At 46.5% G+C, this 13,328-nt stretch overlaps 1 protein-coding gene across 1 annotated transcript in view; it reads left to right on the top strand.

Annotated features, from left to right (window-relative positions):
• The first annotated feature begins 6,648 nt into the window (after positions 1-6,648).
• Positions 6,649-13,328, top strand: part of LOC134966954 (phospholipase A2 inhibitor NAI-like) — a 197,694-nt gene continuing 191,014 nt past the window's right edge. Inside the window, exon 1 of the mRNA XM_063943967.1 lies at positions 6,649-6,774. Within this exon, the coding sequence (XP_063800037.1) occupies positions 6,723-6,774 (52 nt within the window). The 5' untranslated portion in view covers positions 6,649-6,722. The remainder of the gene's footprint in view (positions 6,775-13,328) is intronic.

The following is a 13,328-nucleotide window of genomic DNA, read 5'->3' as shown; positions in this document are numbered from 1 at the left end:
CTGGAGCTACTCTGAAACTGCACAATTTTTTATTGTAGTCGCTCTGCGATACTATCGTACGCACTTCTGCTAAGCTAAGATACACTCACAGTGGGCGGCGGCTTAGCGTTTGCACAGCTGCTAAAAACAGCTAGCGAGCGATCAACTCGGAATGATCCTCAATATACTGACCAGCAGCGTGAATCTGTGATTCCTTTCCTGTGCAGCCTTCTGAACTTCCGGCTATTGCATTCCAAAAGTTCCGGCAGCAGCCAAATATGAATGCAGGATCTGGCAACAACTGCCTGTTCTCTGCGATCCAACGTCTGATGCTTACAAGGTGTTCCTGTGGCAGGAACGGGATTAGAAGTTAACCCCTTGGTTGCATTTTGTACCAGCTGCAAGTTGTGCAAGTCGGGCATACTGCATACCTCCCAACTTTGTTCTGGCTCAAGGAGGGACACACCCGCGGCGACGCCGCGCGCCCACCCAAAAAGGGGAGTGACCTGTGCAAAAAGGGGCGTGACTTCACGGAGGACCCACGATCGTAAGCCACGCCCCCATTTTCATCACTGAGGTGGCATGCCCAGCGCTCTGTGAGCCGCTGGCATGCCCCCTCTCCTCCTGTCTCCACTGAATAGACGCTGTCTCCACTGAATGCGCTATTAACCGCTGCTCTGCTAAGCAGGGCAGCGATAGACAGAGCCTCCCAACTGCCCCTCCCACTGCGGGACACTGCGGCCCGCAGGTGGGACAGCGGGACAGTCCCAAAAAAACTGGACTGTCCCGCGAAAATCGGTACAGTTGGGAGGTATGATACTGTACCAAGGTAGAGTGCAGGCAACAGTCCAAGCGTGATGATACAAATGCCTGTGAGAGTGTAGGCAGATCTTCTAGGGGAGTCAAGTCCTTACAGTAAGTCAAGTCCTTACAGTAAGTCTGGCTATGTTCCTCAGAAATAAGAATGAAGATTTGATGACAGATGACTGATGTTTACGTATACTGTCCAGCACTAATAATGGATAACACCAACAGAGTTTTGTAACTCTGAACCCCCCAAGCTTAAGTCCAGTTGGTTGGCCCAGCTACAGTCTTCCTCCTGTCATTAAGAACCTTTGTTTTATCAGAACCAAACTGGCACTCATACACCCCTGGAGATCATGCAAGATTGCTACTGAATTGTTAGGGGTAGATTTACTAAACGTCCATTTATCTAACCCCCTGAGCATTGGTGGCTCTGACTGATTAGCATTCATTCCTGTTGCCGTTATAGAAAAGCAAAAGCTGCTAAACAAAAAAATAACGTCTGCCCTTTCTGTTTTCTTTTTCTTCATCTTCGAACTGTGTTCTAGATATAGTTTTTTTTATTCTGCTCCAGCTCCTCATTGTTCCACCCCTTTTCCTTTTTATAGAGTTTGTTTAATAAAACGAAAAACTCTTACAGTAGTTTCAGCTTCATGTCCTCAGGATTAGTGGAAAACTAGCACTGGAAGAAAAGCGAGGCTGCAGAAGGAGACAGAGGTGCATCACACGAGCTCCTGAAAAACAGGGCTCCAAACTCATCAAATAGCCCACTCCAGGGCCTCACATTGACACTCAGTGCCCCTCTTGTCCCCCTTATTCCCCCGGCAGCACCCCTGAACGAGCCGCGGAATCGGGGAGTAGTTTTAACTACTCCCGCGGATTGCGGCCTAGGAGAAGCCCAAAAGCCGGGACCTCGATTTTCACCCCACACCGGAGGTGGCTCCAGAGACTCACAGATCCGGCCGAGAATAGCGCCCGGACGCCGGACACACGCACTACTGCTGGCCGCGGCTGGGGGACCTTCCACACCACCCGCCGCACACCCTCACCACACAGAGCCGCCGAACATAGCAACGGCGGGACGAGGCCGCAGGACGATCGGAGGCGGCCCCAGCTGCACGCCCACGGCTCCCAGCTGCCACATCTCTGCCGCTCCGCTCCTGCTGGGCCCTGTAAGTACATACACGCCACTACACTTATATGAGGGACCCCAGTGGAGCAAGGAGATAGCGGGGCAGTAATTTTATAAAGGGGTGTAAGGGACAGTGGTGACTGAACCCTCCATTATAACCTGCAGTCCATCCACCAGAGGGCCTCGCAGCCTCCATACCCATATTGAGACACTATCTATTTCTAGGCTGGTTAGCCAGATATTGAAGCAAGCATCAGCAGCTGAATAAAACCTCACTCGCCGGACACCCCCTCCCCCCCATGATATTAAGCAATTCATACCTTCAAACTTCAATAAGGAGAGGGAGGGAGAGAAAAGGAGAGGAGTAACGTGGAAGCACATAGAAGAAACATAAGCCTGACGCCCCCTGCAGATTGCAGGCTAGAAGTGCACATTAGAGTGAGTCTATAATTGCTATGGACAAATTCATGTCTAAATCATTACGTAACCCAAGGGGCGCTCAGCCGGGTAAAGGCAAAAATCGTGAAAATCCCGCTAATAGTGCCCCTGCCTCCCCGACGTATAGTCAAGGCTCTAGCCCCCGGGGACAACCCGCACCAATTATGGATCCATCCAAATCCCTCTCCACAAATGAAATCACAAACATACTATCATCCCTGCTAGATCAAAAACTGGCACCTTTGAAAACCTCTCTAGATTCAGCGCTCGCACAACTCACAGCCCATGATCAACGTATCTCGGAGGCAGAGCAAAGAATCTCGGATCTAGAGGATGATCTATCAGCAGCTAAAACAACTCAGGTGGAACACGACAAACTGATGACATCTCTGCAAGACAAATTAGAAGATTTGGAAAATCGGAATAGAAGAAATAATGTACGAATGGTGGGCTTACCAGAATCTGTGAAATTCTCAGAACTCATGGTTCTGGTCTCCCAGTGGCTACCCAGAGAGCTAGGATGCGTATCTGCTACAGGTTCCATCTTAGTGGAACGTGTCCATCGAATTGGTCCTGATCGTCAGTCCGGCAGAGATAGACCCAGGCCGGTCATCATGAGAATTCTCAACTACGCCGATAAGGTTCGATTACTGGAGGCCTATAGAAGACACACAGATCTCCGATACCAAGACTCCAGAATTCTACTATTCCAAGACTTCTCATATCTGGTTGCTGCAAGACGACGAGAATTCTCTCCTATTTGCAAACGCCTCTTCGAGATGGGCCACAGATTTGCGTTATTGTATCCAGCCAAGCTGAGAATCACCTATGGTGGAAAAATCCACTTTTTTGAAACAGCGCAAGAGGCTAGAAATTTTGTGAACTCCCTGGATGCAGCTCTTCTATCGGGTACAGATGATGCTGACTGACTTAATATACCCTTCTCAAGTGGGTTGATCGCCACCATTACTTGACTCATTCATGTTTCAGTCAAATAACGCCTTTTTGTTTGATAAGCTGAATAGTAGGTATTTATACACTGTGAAGAAGGCTTACTGTAGCGACCGGAGCCTGGAGAAGGCTATGGTGCAACGATACCATATTGGTTGTATTCTACTAATTTTCTCTCTATATAACTTTTCCCATGTACGATTGTCTCTGACATTGTTTTGTTTGTTTCCTCCCTTTCCCCTCACCCTCTTTTCTCATCTTTGGTCATATTGTTTTAGAATATGGTGCTCCTGGTTGCCAGGTTGGAGAATATCCTCCTCCCATATTTTACTGCTCTCCATTTGGAGATTGTTATTGTTTAACAGGGCGCCCATTTGGGTTCGCAAAAAGTTAAAATGGTTTTATAACTTAGTTCATAATATTGACACTGTGCACACACATGGTTCATGTATAATGATAGGAATGTACCTGAGGATCTACACTTATTATTTATCATCAACGATCCACATCGGTCCGCTCGCTGGGACGGACTGGGATCGACAGTTATGGTATATTATTCCCCGTGAATGGCCTAGGGTTGGTATCGGCTGAATGCCGTCGACTCATGACCCTTCCACGATAATGCAGTCACGATTTCGATTAGTATCCTGGAACGTAGATGGACTTAATACTCCAATTAAACGGAAAAAGGTACTGGCCTGTCTGAAACGACTGAAACCAGATATAGTATTATTGCAGGAAACTCATTGGCGGATGTCAGATCCGAATGTATTACGGGACACGTGGGTTGGAGAGTATAGAACAGCTTCCTTCACATCCAAACGTAGAGGAGTACTTACTATCCTCAATAGATCACTCCCTGCCACTATCTTAGATAGCTTGGTCGACCAAGAGGGTAGATTCCTGTTTTTGAAAATAAAAATACTAAATACGCCCTATACGATAGCCAACATATATGCCCCTAATGGCCCTAACGCATCATTCTTTTCTGATATCTACAAAAATTTGCAAGATTGGGCAGAGGGGGAAATTATCATGGGAGGAGACTTTAATTGTGTACAGTCAGCTGGTATTGACAAAACAGCTACATCCGGTACTCATGCGATCACCACTCCACCCTCACTCACCTTACTCACCACTTCTCTACGTCTGTCCGACCCCTGGAGAATTCGTAACCCAGACGCTCGCGAATATACCTTCTACTCCCACCCACACCATTCCTCCTCCAGACTAGATTATTGGTTGATCACTGATTCTCTTTTACATCATGTAGTGGATACTAAAATTGAACCAATTTCACTCTCGGACCATGCTCCGATTTGGTTATCAATCAACCTAGATACTCCCTTACCTAGGTCCTATAATTGGCGTTTCCCCGCTTACTTAGAAACTTCTGAGGACTTTAAACAATTTCTCACCAGAGCCTTCCTTAACTACACTGAGGATAATAAGGTTCATGAGAACGACATTAATTTGTTTTGGTCGGCTTCCAAACCAGTTGTCCGAGGACAAATATTAGAATACGTTTCCAGAAAACGTAAACATCTGAATACCCAGCTGAGTGACCTGAGCAAGGCTTTGACCGCAGCGTATAACACACTGACATTACATGATTCCCCAGACAACAGACAAAATTATATGGATGCGAAACAACTATATGATGCACTTTGCACCGAGAGAGCCAGTTTCTCCTATGACGTACAAAGGAATAAATTCTTCCGAGGGGGTAATAAGTCGGGTAAACTATTGGCCAACTTAGTGAGATCATCCACTGCCCCATCCCGTATAACTAGCTTACATACCGACCCGACTTCCTCAACTATGGATACACAAATGATGTCAAACACCTTCCTACAATACTATTCAAACCTATATGCGGCACCTTTAGATAGACCCACAGAGGGTATGAAGTTTTTGAACGAAGCTAACTTACCTACATTGACAGAGGAAGAACGAGAATCACTAACGTGCCCTATAACTGACACAGAGCTGTTGTTCTTGATTAAGTCACTTCACAATGGGAAATCACCAGGCCCAGATGGGTTTGGAGCAGTATATTACAAAATGCTAGCTCCCCACATAACACCATATTTATTGACGTTGTTTAACTCACTGCTGAAAGGGTCCCCACCACCTCCGAGATTCACCGAAGCTAGAATAGTAGTATTCCCTAAACCGGGTAAAGACCCATCATATGTCCAGTCCTACCGACCCATATCTCTTCTTAACCAAGATCTAAAACTATTCACAAAACTATTGGCCACTCGTCTCCAACCGATACTAATGCGTATCTTACACCCTGCCCAAACGGGGTTTGTTAAAACTAGAACATCAGTACATAATGTACGAACCCTAATAGCAGCAATACATAGTGTCAAGGACTCCACAACATCTAAGGCACTCGTGGTCAGCTGTGATGCTGACAAAGCGTTTGACCGGGTATCATGGGCACATCTACTTAGAATTTTCCACACTCAACAATTTGGAGAGGGGTTCACTAAAGTCTTCAATATGCTCTACTCTAATCCACAAGCCCACCTAACCATTAATGGATTGAACACACCAGCCTTTTCTTTACATAGAGGTACGCGCCAGGGATGCCCCCTATCTCCCTTACTTTTTAACCTAGCTCTAGACCCACTGATACGCACCTGCGTGCAAAATGTTGCTTGGGAAGGAATAAAAATTGGCACACAACCAGTGAAAGTTTCGGCCTTTGCGGATGACCTTTTATTATATTTTAGTGATCCCATAAAGGCGTTCCCTTCATTACTGGCCACGCTACATGATTTTCACTTGATCTCAGGCTTCTTAATCAACTTCGATAAAACAGAAGCTTTGGCTCTTGGACCCAAGGCCGCACGAAATTGGGGCTCCAGATTTCCCTTTAAATGGGCGTCTGGTTTCATAACCTACCTGGGCTTACGCTTCTCATCAACCCTAGCCGAACTGTACCCACTGAACTTTTCCCATGCCATTAACAAAATGATTGAAGATTTTACACGCTGGCAAACCTTACCAATCTCATATATAGGTAGATGCCATTTATACAAAATGATCTCCTTTCCCCGTCTACTATACCCGATCCAAATGCTCCCATATCTTCTGACCAAACGAGATATACAAACAATTAACAAGGCCCTCAATACCTTCATATGGACAAACAAACGCCCACGTATAGCCCTTTTTAAACTGAAACAACAGACAACGCTGGGTGGCGTGAATAGCTGTACAACTGTTGTATGCAATGTGTGTGTTACATTTATATTTTTCTCCTTACCAATAAACAGATTTAAAAAAAAAACTAGCACTGGAAAACTTACCCAGCCCCGCCTTCCCCCAGGTCTATTTAATAACAGGACCCTGTTGATTGTTGTGCAGTACTAGTCTGATACACTTCTAGAGTCTGCGATTCATCATGGGACCAGTCCTCAGATTCCTGTGCATCCTCTCAGCTCTGGCAGCCACAGGTAAGTACAGCCCATAAGACTGTTACAGTAGCCTGTACTCTCACCTGCTTTATACTAGATATTACATCTGTATATAAATATATATCCTGGAATAGATTATAGTGAGACACTGCCAGAGCTGTACCAGGGGGTGATAAATCCTTTCTGTGGCCCTTTATAGACACAGGGGTATATTTTCTGAAGGTCGATTTCTATTTTATTTTTTATTATTTATTGTAAATAGATCTTAATCAGTGATGTGTTTCAGAGGCCAAAGCACGTATTTACTAACACAATTTTTTAGATTGATTTTTAAATGTTAGTAAATGTGGGTTTTAGCCCCTGAAATACACATCAATTAGTTTGATTTAGATTATATATATATTAGTGATGAGCGGGTTCGGTTTCTTGGAAACCGAACCCCCCAGAACTTCACCCTTTTTACACGGGTCCGAGGCAGGTTCGAACCTTCCCGCCTTGATCGGCTAACCCGAGCGCGCCCGAACGTCATCATCCCGCTGTCGGATTCTCGCAAGATTCGGATTCTATATAAGCAGCCGCGCGTCGCCACCATTTTCACTCGTGCATTGGAGATGATAGGGAGAGGACGTGGCTGGCGTCGTCTCCGTTTATTGTTGAACTTGATTGCTTTATTGCTTAATTGTGGGGAGGGCTGGGGAGCAGCTGTTAGGAGGAGTACAGTGCAGAGTTTTGCTGATCAGTGACCACCAGTTTTATCCGTTCTCTGCCTGAAAAAAACGCTCCATACCATATCTGTGCTCGGTGTGCTGCATAATATATCTGTGCTCACACTGCTTAATTGTGGGGACTGGGGAGCAGCTGTATTATATAGCAGGAGTACAGTGCAGAGTTTTGCTGACAGTGACCACCAGTATACAGTGTCTGCCTGAAAAACACTCCATATCTGTGCTCAGTGTGCTGCTTTATTGTGGGGACTGATATTATATAGGAGGAGTACAGTGCAGAGTTTTGCTGATACAGTGACCACCAGTATACTATATATAGCAGTACGGTAGGCCACTGCTGTACCTACCTCTGTGTCGTCATTCATTAAGTATACTATCCATCTACATTCTATACCTGTGGTGCATTTTAGTTTTGCAGTTTGCTGACACAGTGACCACCAGTATACTATGTATAGCAGTACGGTAGGCCACTGCTGTACCTACCTCTGTGTCGTCATTCATTAAGTATACTATCCATCTACATTCTATACCTGTGGTGCATTTTAGTTTTGCAGTTTTCTGACACAGTGACCACCAGTATACTATATATAGCAGTACGGTAGGCCACTGCTGTACCTACCTCTGTGTCGTCATTCATTAAGTATACTATCCATCTACATTCTATACCTGTGGTGCATTTTAGTTTTGCAGTTTGCTGACACAGTGACCACCAGTATACTATATATAGCAGTACGGAAGGCCACTGCTGTACCTACCTCTGTGTTGTCATTCATTAAGTATACTATCCATCTACATTCTATACCTGTGGTGCATTTTAGTTTTGCAGTTTGCTGACACAGTGACCACCAGTATACTATATATAGCAGTACGGTACGGAAGGCCACTGCTGTACCTACCTCTGTGTCGTCATTCATTAAGTATACTATCCATCTACATTCTATACCTGTGGTGCATTTAAGTTTTGCAGTTTGCTGACACAGTGACCACCAGTATACTATATATAGAAGTACGGAAGGCCACTGCTGTACCTACCTCTGTGTCGTCATTCATTAAGTATATTATCCATCTACATTCTATACCTGTGGTGCATTTTAGTTTTGCAGTTTGCTGACACAGTGACCACCAGTATACTATATATAGCAGTACGGAAGGCCACTGCGGTACCTCCTACCTCTGTGTCGTCATTCATTAAGTATACTATCCATCTACATTCTATACCTGTGGTGCATTTTAGTTTTGCAGTTTGCTGACACAGTGACCACCAGTATACTATATATAGCAGTACGGTAAGGAAGGCCACTGCTGTACCTACCTCTGTGTCGTCATTAAGTATACTATCCATCTACATTCTATACCTGTGGTGCGCCTCTTTTTTTCTTTGCATCATGTGCTGTTTGGGAACAATTTTTTTGAAGTGCCATCCTGTCTTGACACTGCAGTGCCACTCCTAGATGGACCAGGTGTTTGTGTCGGCCACTTGTGTCGCTTAGCTTAGTCACACAGCGACCTTGGTGCGCCTCTTTTTTTCTTTGCATCATGTGCTGTTTGGGGACAATTTTTTTGAAGTGCCATCCTGTCTTGATAGACACTGCAGTGCCACTCCTAGATGGGCCAGGTGTTTGTGTCGGCCACTTGTGTCGCTTAGCTTAGTCACACAGCGACCTTGGTGCGCCTCTTTTTTTATTTGCAACATGTGCTGTTTGGGGACAATTTTTTTGAAGTGCCATCCTGCCTGACACTGCAGTGCCACTCCTAGATGGGCCAGGTGTTTGTGTCGGCCACTTGTGTCGCTTAGCTTAGCCATCCAGCGACCTCGGTGCAAATTGTAGGACTAAAAATAATATTGTAAGCTGTTTTTTAGGGTTTTTTGAAAAAAACACCCGAATCCAAAACACACCCGAATCCGTCAAAAAAATTTCGGTGAGGTTTTGCCAAAACGCGTCCGAATCCAAAACACGGCCACGGAACCGAATCCAAAACCAAAACACAAAACCCGAAAAATGTCCGGTGCACATAACTAATATATATATATATATATATATATATATATATATATCCATACGTGTGATAGTGGCACTCACTGTCCGTTTAACAGCCACCGGGGTGCCCTCCTTTCATAATGTAGCCAGTGATGGTTCTCTGGGATGGATTGCTGCTCCTCTCCTCTATGCAAAAAGAACCAGGCGGCACTCCACGGATTTAAACAGGTATAAATGTATTGAAAGTGAATCAAAGCATTACAAGCATAGTGGACACTATGCTTGTAATGCTTTGATTCACTTTCAATACATTTATACCTGTTTAAATCCGTGGAGTGCCGCCTGGTTCTTTTTGCATAGAGGAGAGGAGCAGCAATCCATCCCAGAGAACCATCACTGGCTATATATATATATATATATATATATATATATATCTGTATATACACATTATAATGACCACCTACTACATGTGACATGATATGCGTCACGTATCAGGCGCTGTCTTGGTGGGTATATAAGGTGTGCGATAGGCCGTCTGCACACATATCACTCATTGCAGTCATGGGTAAAAGGAGCGATTTATCCAAGTTGCATAACGGGATGATTATCGGCTTTCGGACCAAGGGTGAAAGTATTTCTGACACAGCGCAGTGTGTGACCTGTCCGCGTGCTGCTGCGGTGAAGGTGTATCGTGACTGGACAAATGGCACCATTGCGAATAACCGCGCAAGTCTCCCAACCCTGGCATCTAGAAAGTTGGGAGGTATGGTGAGGGCTGGCCGACACTCTACGGTGTAGCAGCTCACCGTGAAAATGAACCTGGGGGCTACCAGCAAGCTCTGTCCCTGCGATGCCTCTCCGCAGCATCATCAGGGTATTTTTCTTAGAAAAATAGCCCATCCGCCGCCTCCGATCACTACCACCGCCGTCGTGATTCCCTTGTTGCGACTACCCCCGTGCCGCAAAAGAGCCCCCTCCCACAGATTTATACTTACCAGTCCCAGGAGCCGGTGTCGGCTGCTCCAGGAGGCTGCCGGGCGCCGGATCCTGCTGCTGCTGTGTGTGATCCCCAGTGTTGTAAAGTGAGCTGCCACTTTGCAGCATCACTTTACTGCACAGGGGTCACAGCGCAGCACATGGAGGACCTGGCAGCGCTCATCGGAGCACCGATCACCGGCTACTGGCACTGGTAAGTACAGTATGTTGTTTGTTTTATTTAAAGGTTATCAGCTGGTGTGTCCATTAGACACACAGAGCTGATCACACGGGTCCGGCACAGCTTTCTCTGCCGGGGGGCAGATACAGCTGGGCAAGAGGCTGCAGATCGCAGTGCTGCCCCGTGATTACACCAGCCTGAGCCGGCGTTATTATCACAGGGCACACTGCAGTGTTTTTTCACGTTTTTTTTTTTTTAGTAAATTCGTCCACCTCACATTTCCCATGATAAGTATGGGAAATGCGATGTGGATTACTAAAAAATGACAATTAAATGGTTTGGAGCAGGTGTTTTTTAATGAAAAATGTTCCAAATGCCCTATAACACATTCAGTGATACTAAAATAATGTGAAAAGGGCGTGGATACACCCTTTTCATATTCTTTTAGTAAAAATAATGTTAATAAATAGCAGGGCCGTAACTACGTGTGTGCCAAGTGGGCTTGGCACACAGCGCAGTTGCCCTGAGGGCGCACGGCCAGCGGCATGTAATGAGTCAAATTGACTCATTACATGCCGCCTCTGAAGTCTGCGCCGTGCACCGCGCTGTGGAGGGAGAAGTCAGCAGTGCCGGGCAGCGGAGAAGGAGGAGGAGGGAGGGGGACTGGAGCCGCAGCAGCGCTATTTCATTGGTAGTAAGCGCCGCTGAAGCATCCCCCTCTCTTTCCGTATTGGCTGCCCGGCGCTGCTGTGGATGCTGGGATGCGGTTCCTCCATCCCAGCATCCACAGCAGCGCCGGGCAGCCAATACGGAAGGAGAAGGGGATGCTTCAGCGGCGCTTACTACCAATGAAATAGCGCTGCTGCGGCTCCAGTCCCCCTCCCTCCTCCTCCTTCTCACCTGCCTGCACCGAGGGAGCTGCACGAGGAGCCTGTCAGCGGGGAGATGGTAAGTATGTCTCTCTCTCTCTCTCTCTCTCTCTCTTTGGGGGACACCGTCTGCCATAATGTGTAAAAAGGGGGACTGGCTGCCGCAATGTGTAAAAATGGGGACTGGCTGCCGCAATGTGTACAAAGGGGGACTGGCTGCCACAATGTGTAAAAAGGGGGACTGGCTGCCGCAATGTGTAAAAAGGGGGACTGGCTGCCGCAATGTGTATAAAGGGGACACCGTCTGCCGTAATGTGTAAAAACGGGGACGCTGTCTGCTGTAATGTGTAAAAAAGGGGACGCTGTCTGCCGCAATGTGTAAAAAGGGGGACTGGCTGCAGCAATGTGTTAAAAGGGAGACTGTCTGCTGTAATGTATAAAAGGGGCTCTACCTGGTGTAGTGGCTCTACTGTGCAGCTTAATTTGAATAATGTAGACTACTGTGCACCGTAGTATGAATTGCTATTATTTTATGGCCATGCCCCTTCCCCATGAAGCCACGCCCCTGTCTTACATGGGGGGGGGGGGCACTGTCGTTTCTTGCACACAGCACTAAAATGCCTAGTTACGGCACTGATAAATAGTCACATAGTGGCTTTGCACTTCTTATGACCCATATTGTGACCTTTAAAGTTGAAAAACAAGGTTCTATGGGGGTAATTCCAAGTTGATCGCAGCAGGAATTTTGTTAGCAGTTGGGCAAAACCATGGCCCTCATTCTGAGTTGATCGGTCGCAAGGCGATTTTAGCAGAGTTACACACGCTAAGCCGCCGCCTACTGGGAGTGAATCTTAGCTTCTTAAAATTGCGAACGATGTATTCGCAATATTGCGATAACAAACTACTTAGCAGTTTCAGAGTAGCTCCACACTTACTCGGCATCTGCGATCAGTTCAGTGCTTGTCGTTCCTGGTTTGACGTCACAAACACACCCAGCGTTCGCCCAGACACTCCCCCGTTTCTCGGCCACTCCTGCGTTTTTTCTGGAAACGGTAGCGTTTTCATCCACACGCCCCTAAAACGCCGTGTTTCCGCCCAGTAACACCCATTTCCTGTCAATCACACTACGATCGCCGGAGCGATGAAAAAGCCGTGAGTAAAAATACTATCTTCATTGTAAAATTACTTGGCGCAGTCGCAGTGCGAATATTGCGCATGCGTACTAAGTGGATTTTCACTGCGATGCGATGAAAAATACCGAGCGAACGACTCGGAATGAGGGCCCATGTGCACTGCAGGGGGGGCAGATATAACATGTGCAGAGAGAGATAGATTTGGGTGTGGTGTGTTCAATCTGCAATCTAAATTGCAGTGTAAAAATAAAGCAGCCAGTATTTACCCTGCACAGAAACAATATAACCCACCCAAATCTAACTCTCTCTGCACATGTTACATCTGTCCCCCTCCAGTGCACATGGTTTTGCCCAACTGCTAACAAAATTCCTACTGCGATCAACTTGGAATTACCCCCTATTTTTCTGTACTTTCTTGATTGAAGTGGGGCCCCATACACTAGTGCGATGTGGCCTGTTTTCATGCAATTAAGACAGATTGCTCAGATGGATTGCATGAAAAGTGTCACATTGCATGTCCTTTTCGTGCAATTGGGATGCAATGCACGTTCCCATCACAATCGCAGATCAAACGTGCCAGGGGCAGATCCAGAAGAAAATGAAAGGGGGGGCACCATGATAAGGGAACAGTAATAGTTGCACATGCACCTAAGGCACGCGTGATCCCAGTTAAGGGGTGTGGTATCACAGGGGGGGGTGGCCTCACAGAATACGCCATCAGGCAGTGGGGG

This window comes from Pseudophryne corroboree, chromosome 10, assembly GCF_028390025.1.
Source record: "Pseudophryne corroboree isolate aPseCor3 chromosome 10, aPseCor3.hap2, whole genome shotgun sequence".
In the NCBI taxonomy this organism is placed as follows: Eukaryota; Metazoa; Chordata; class Amphibia; order Anura; family Myobatrachidae; genus Pseudophryne; species Pseudophryne corroboree.
The sequence above is the reverse complement of the archived record's forward strand: the minus strand, read 5'-3'. Positions and strand labels throughout refer to the sequence as shown.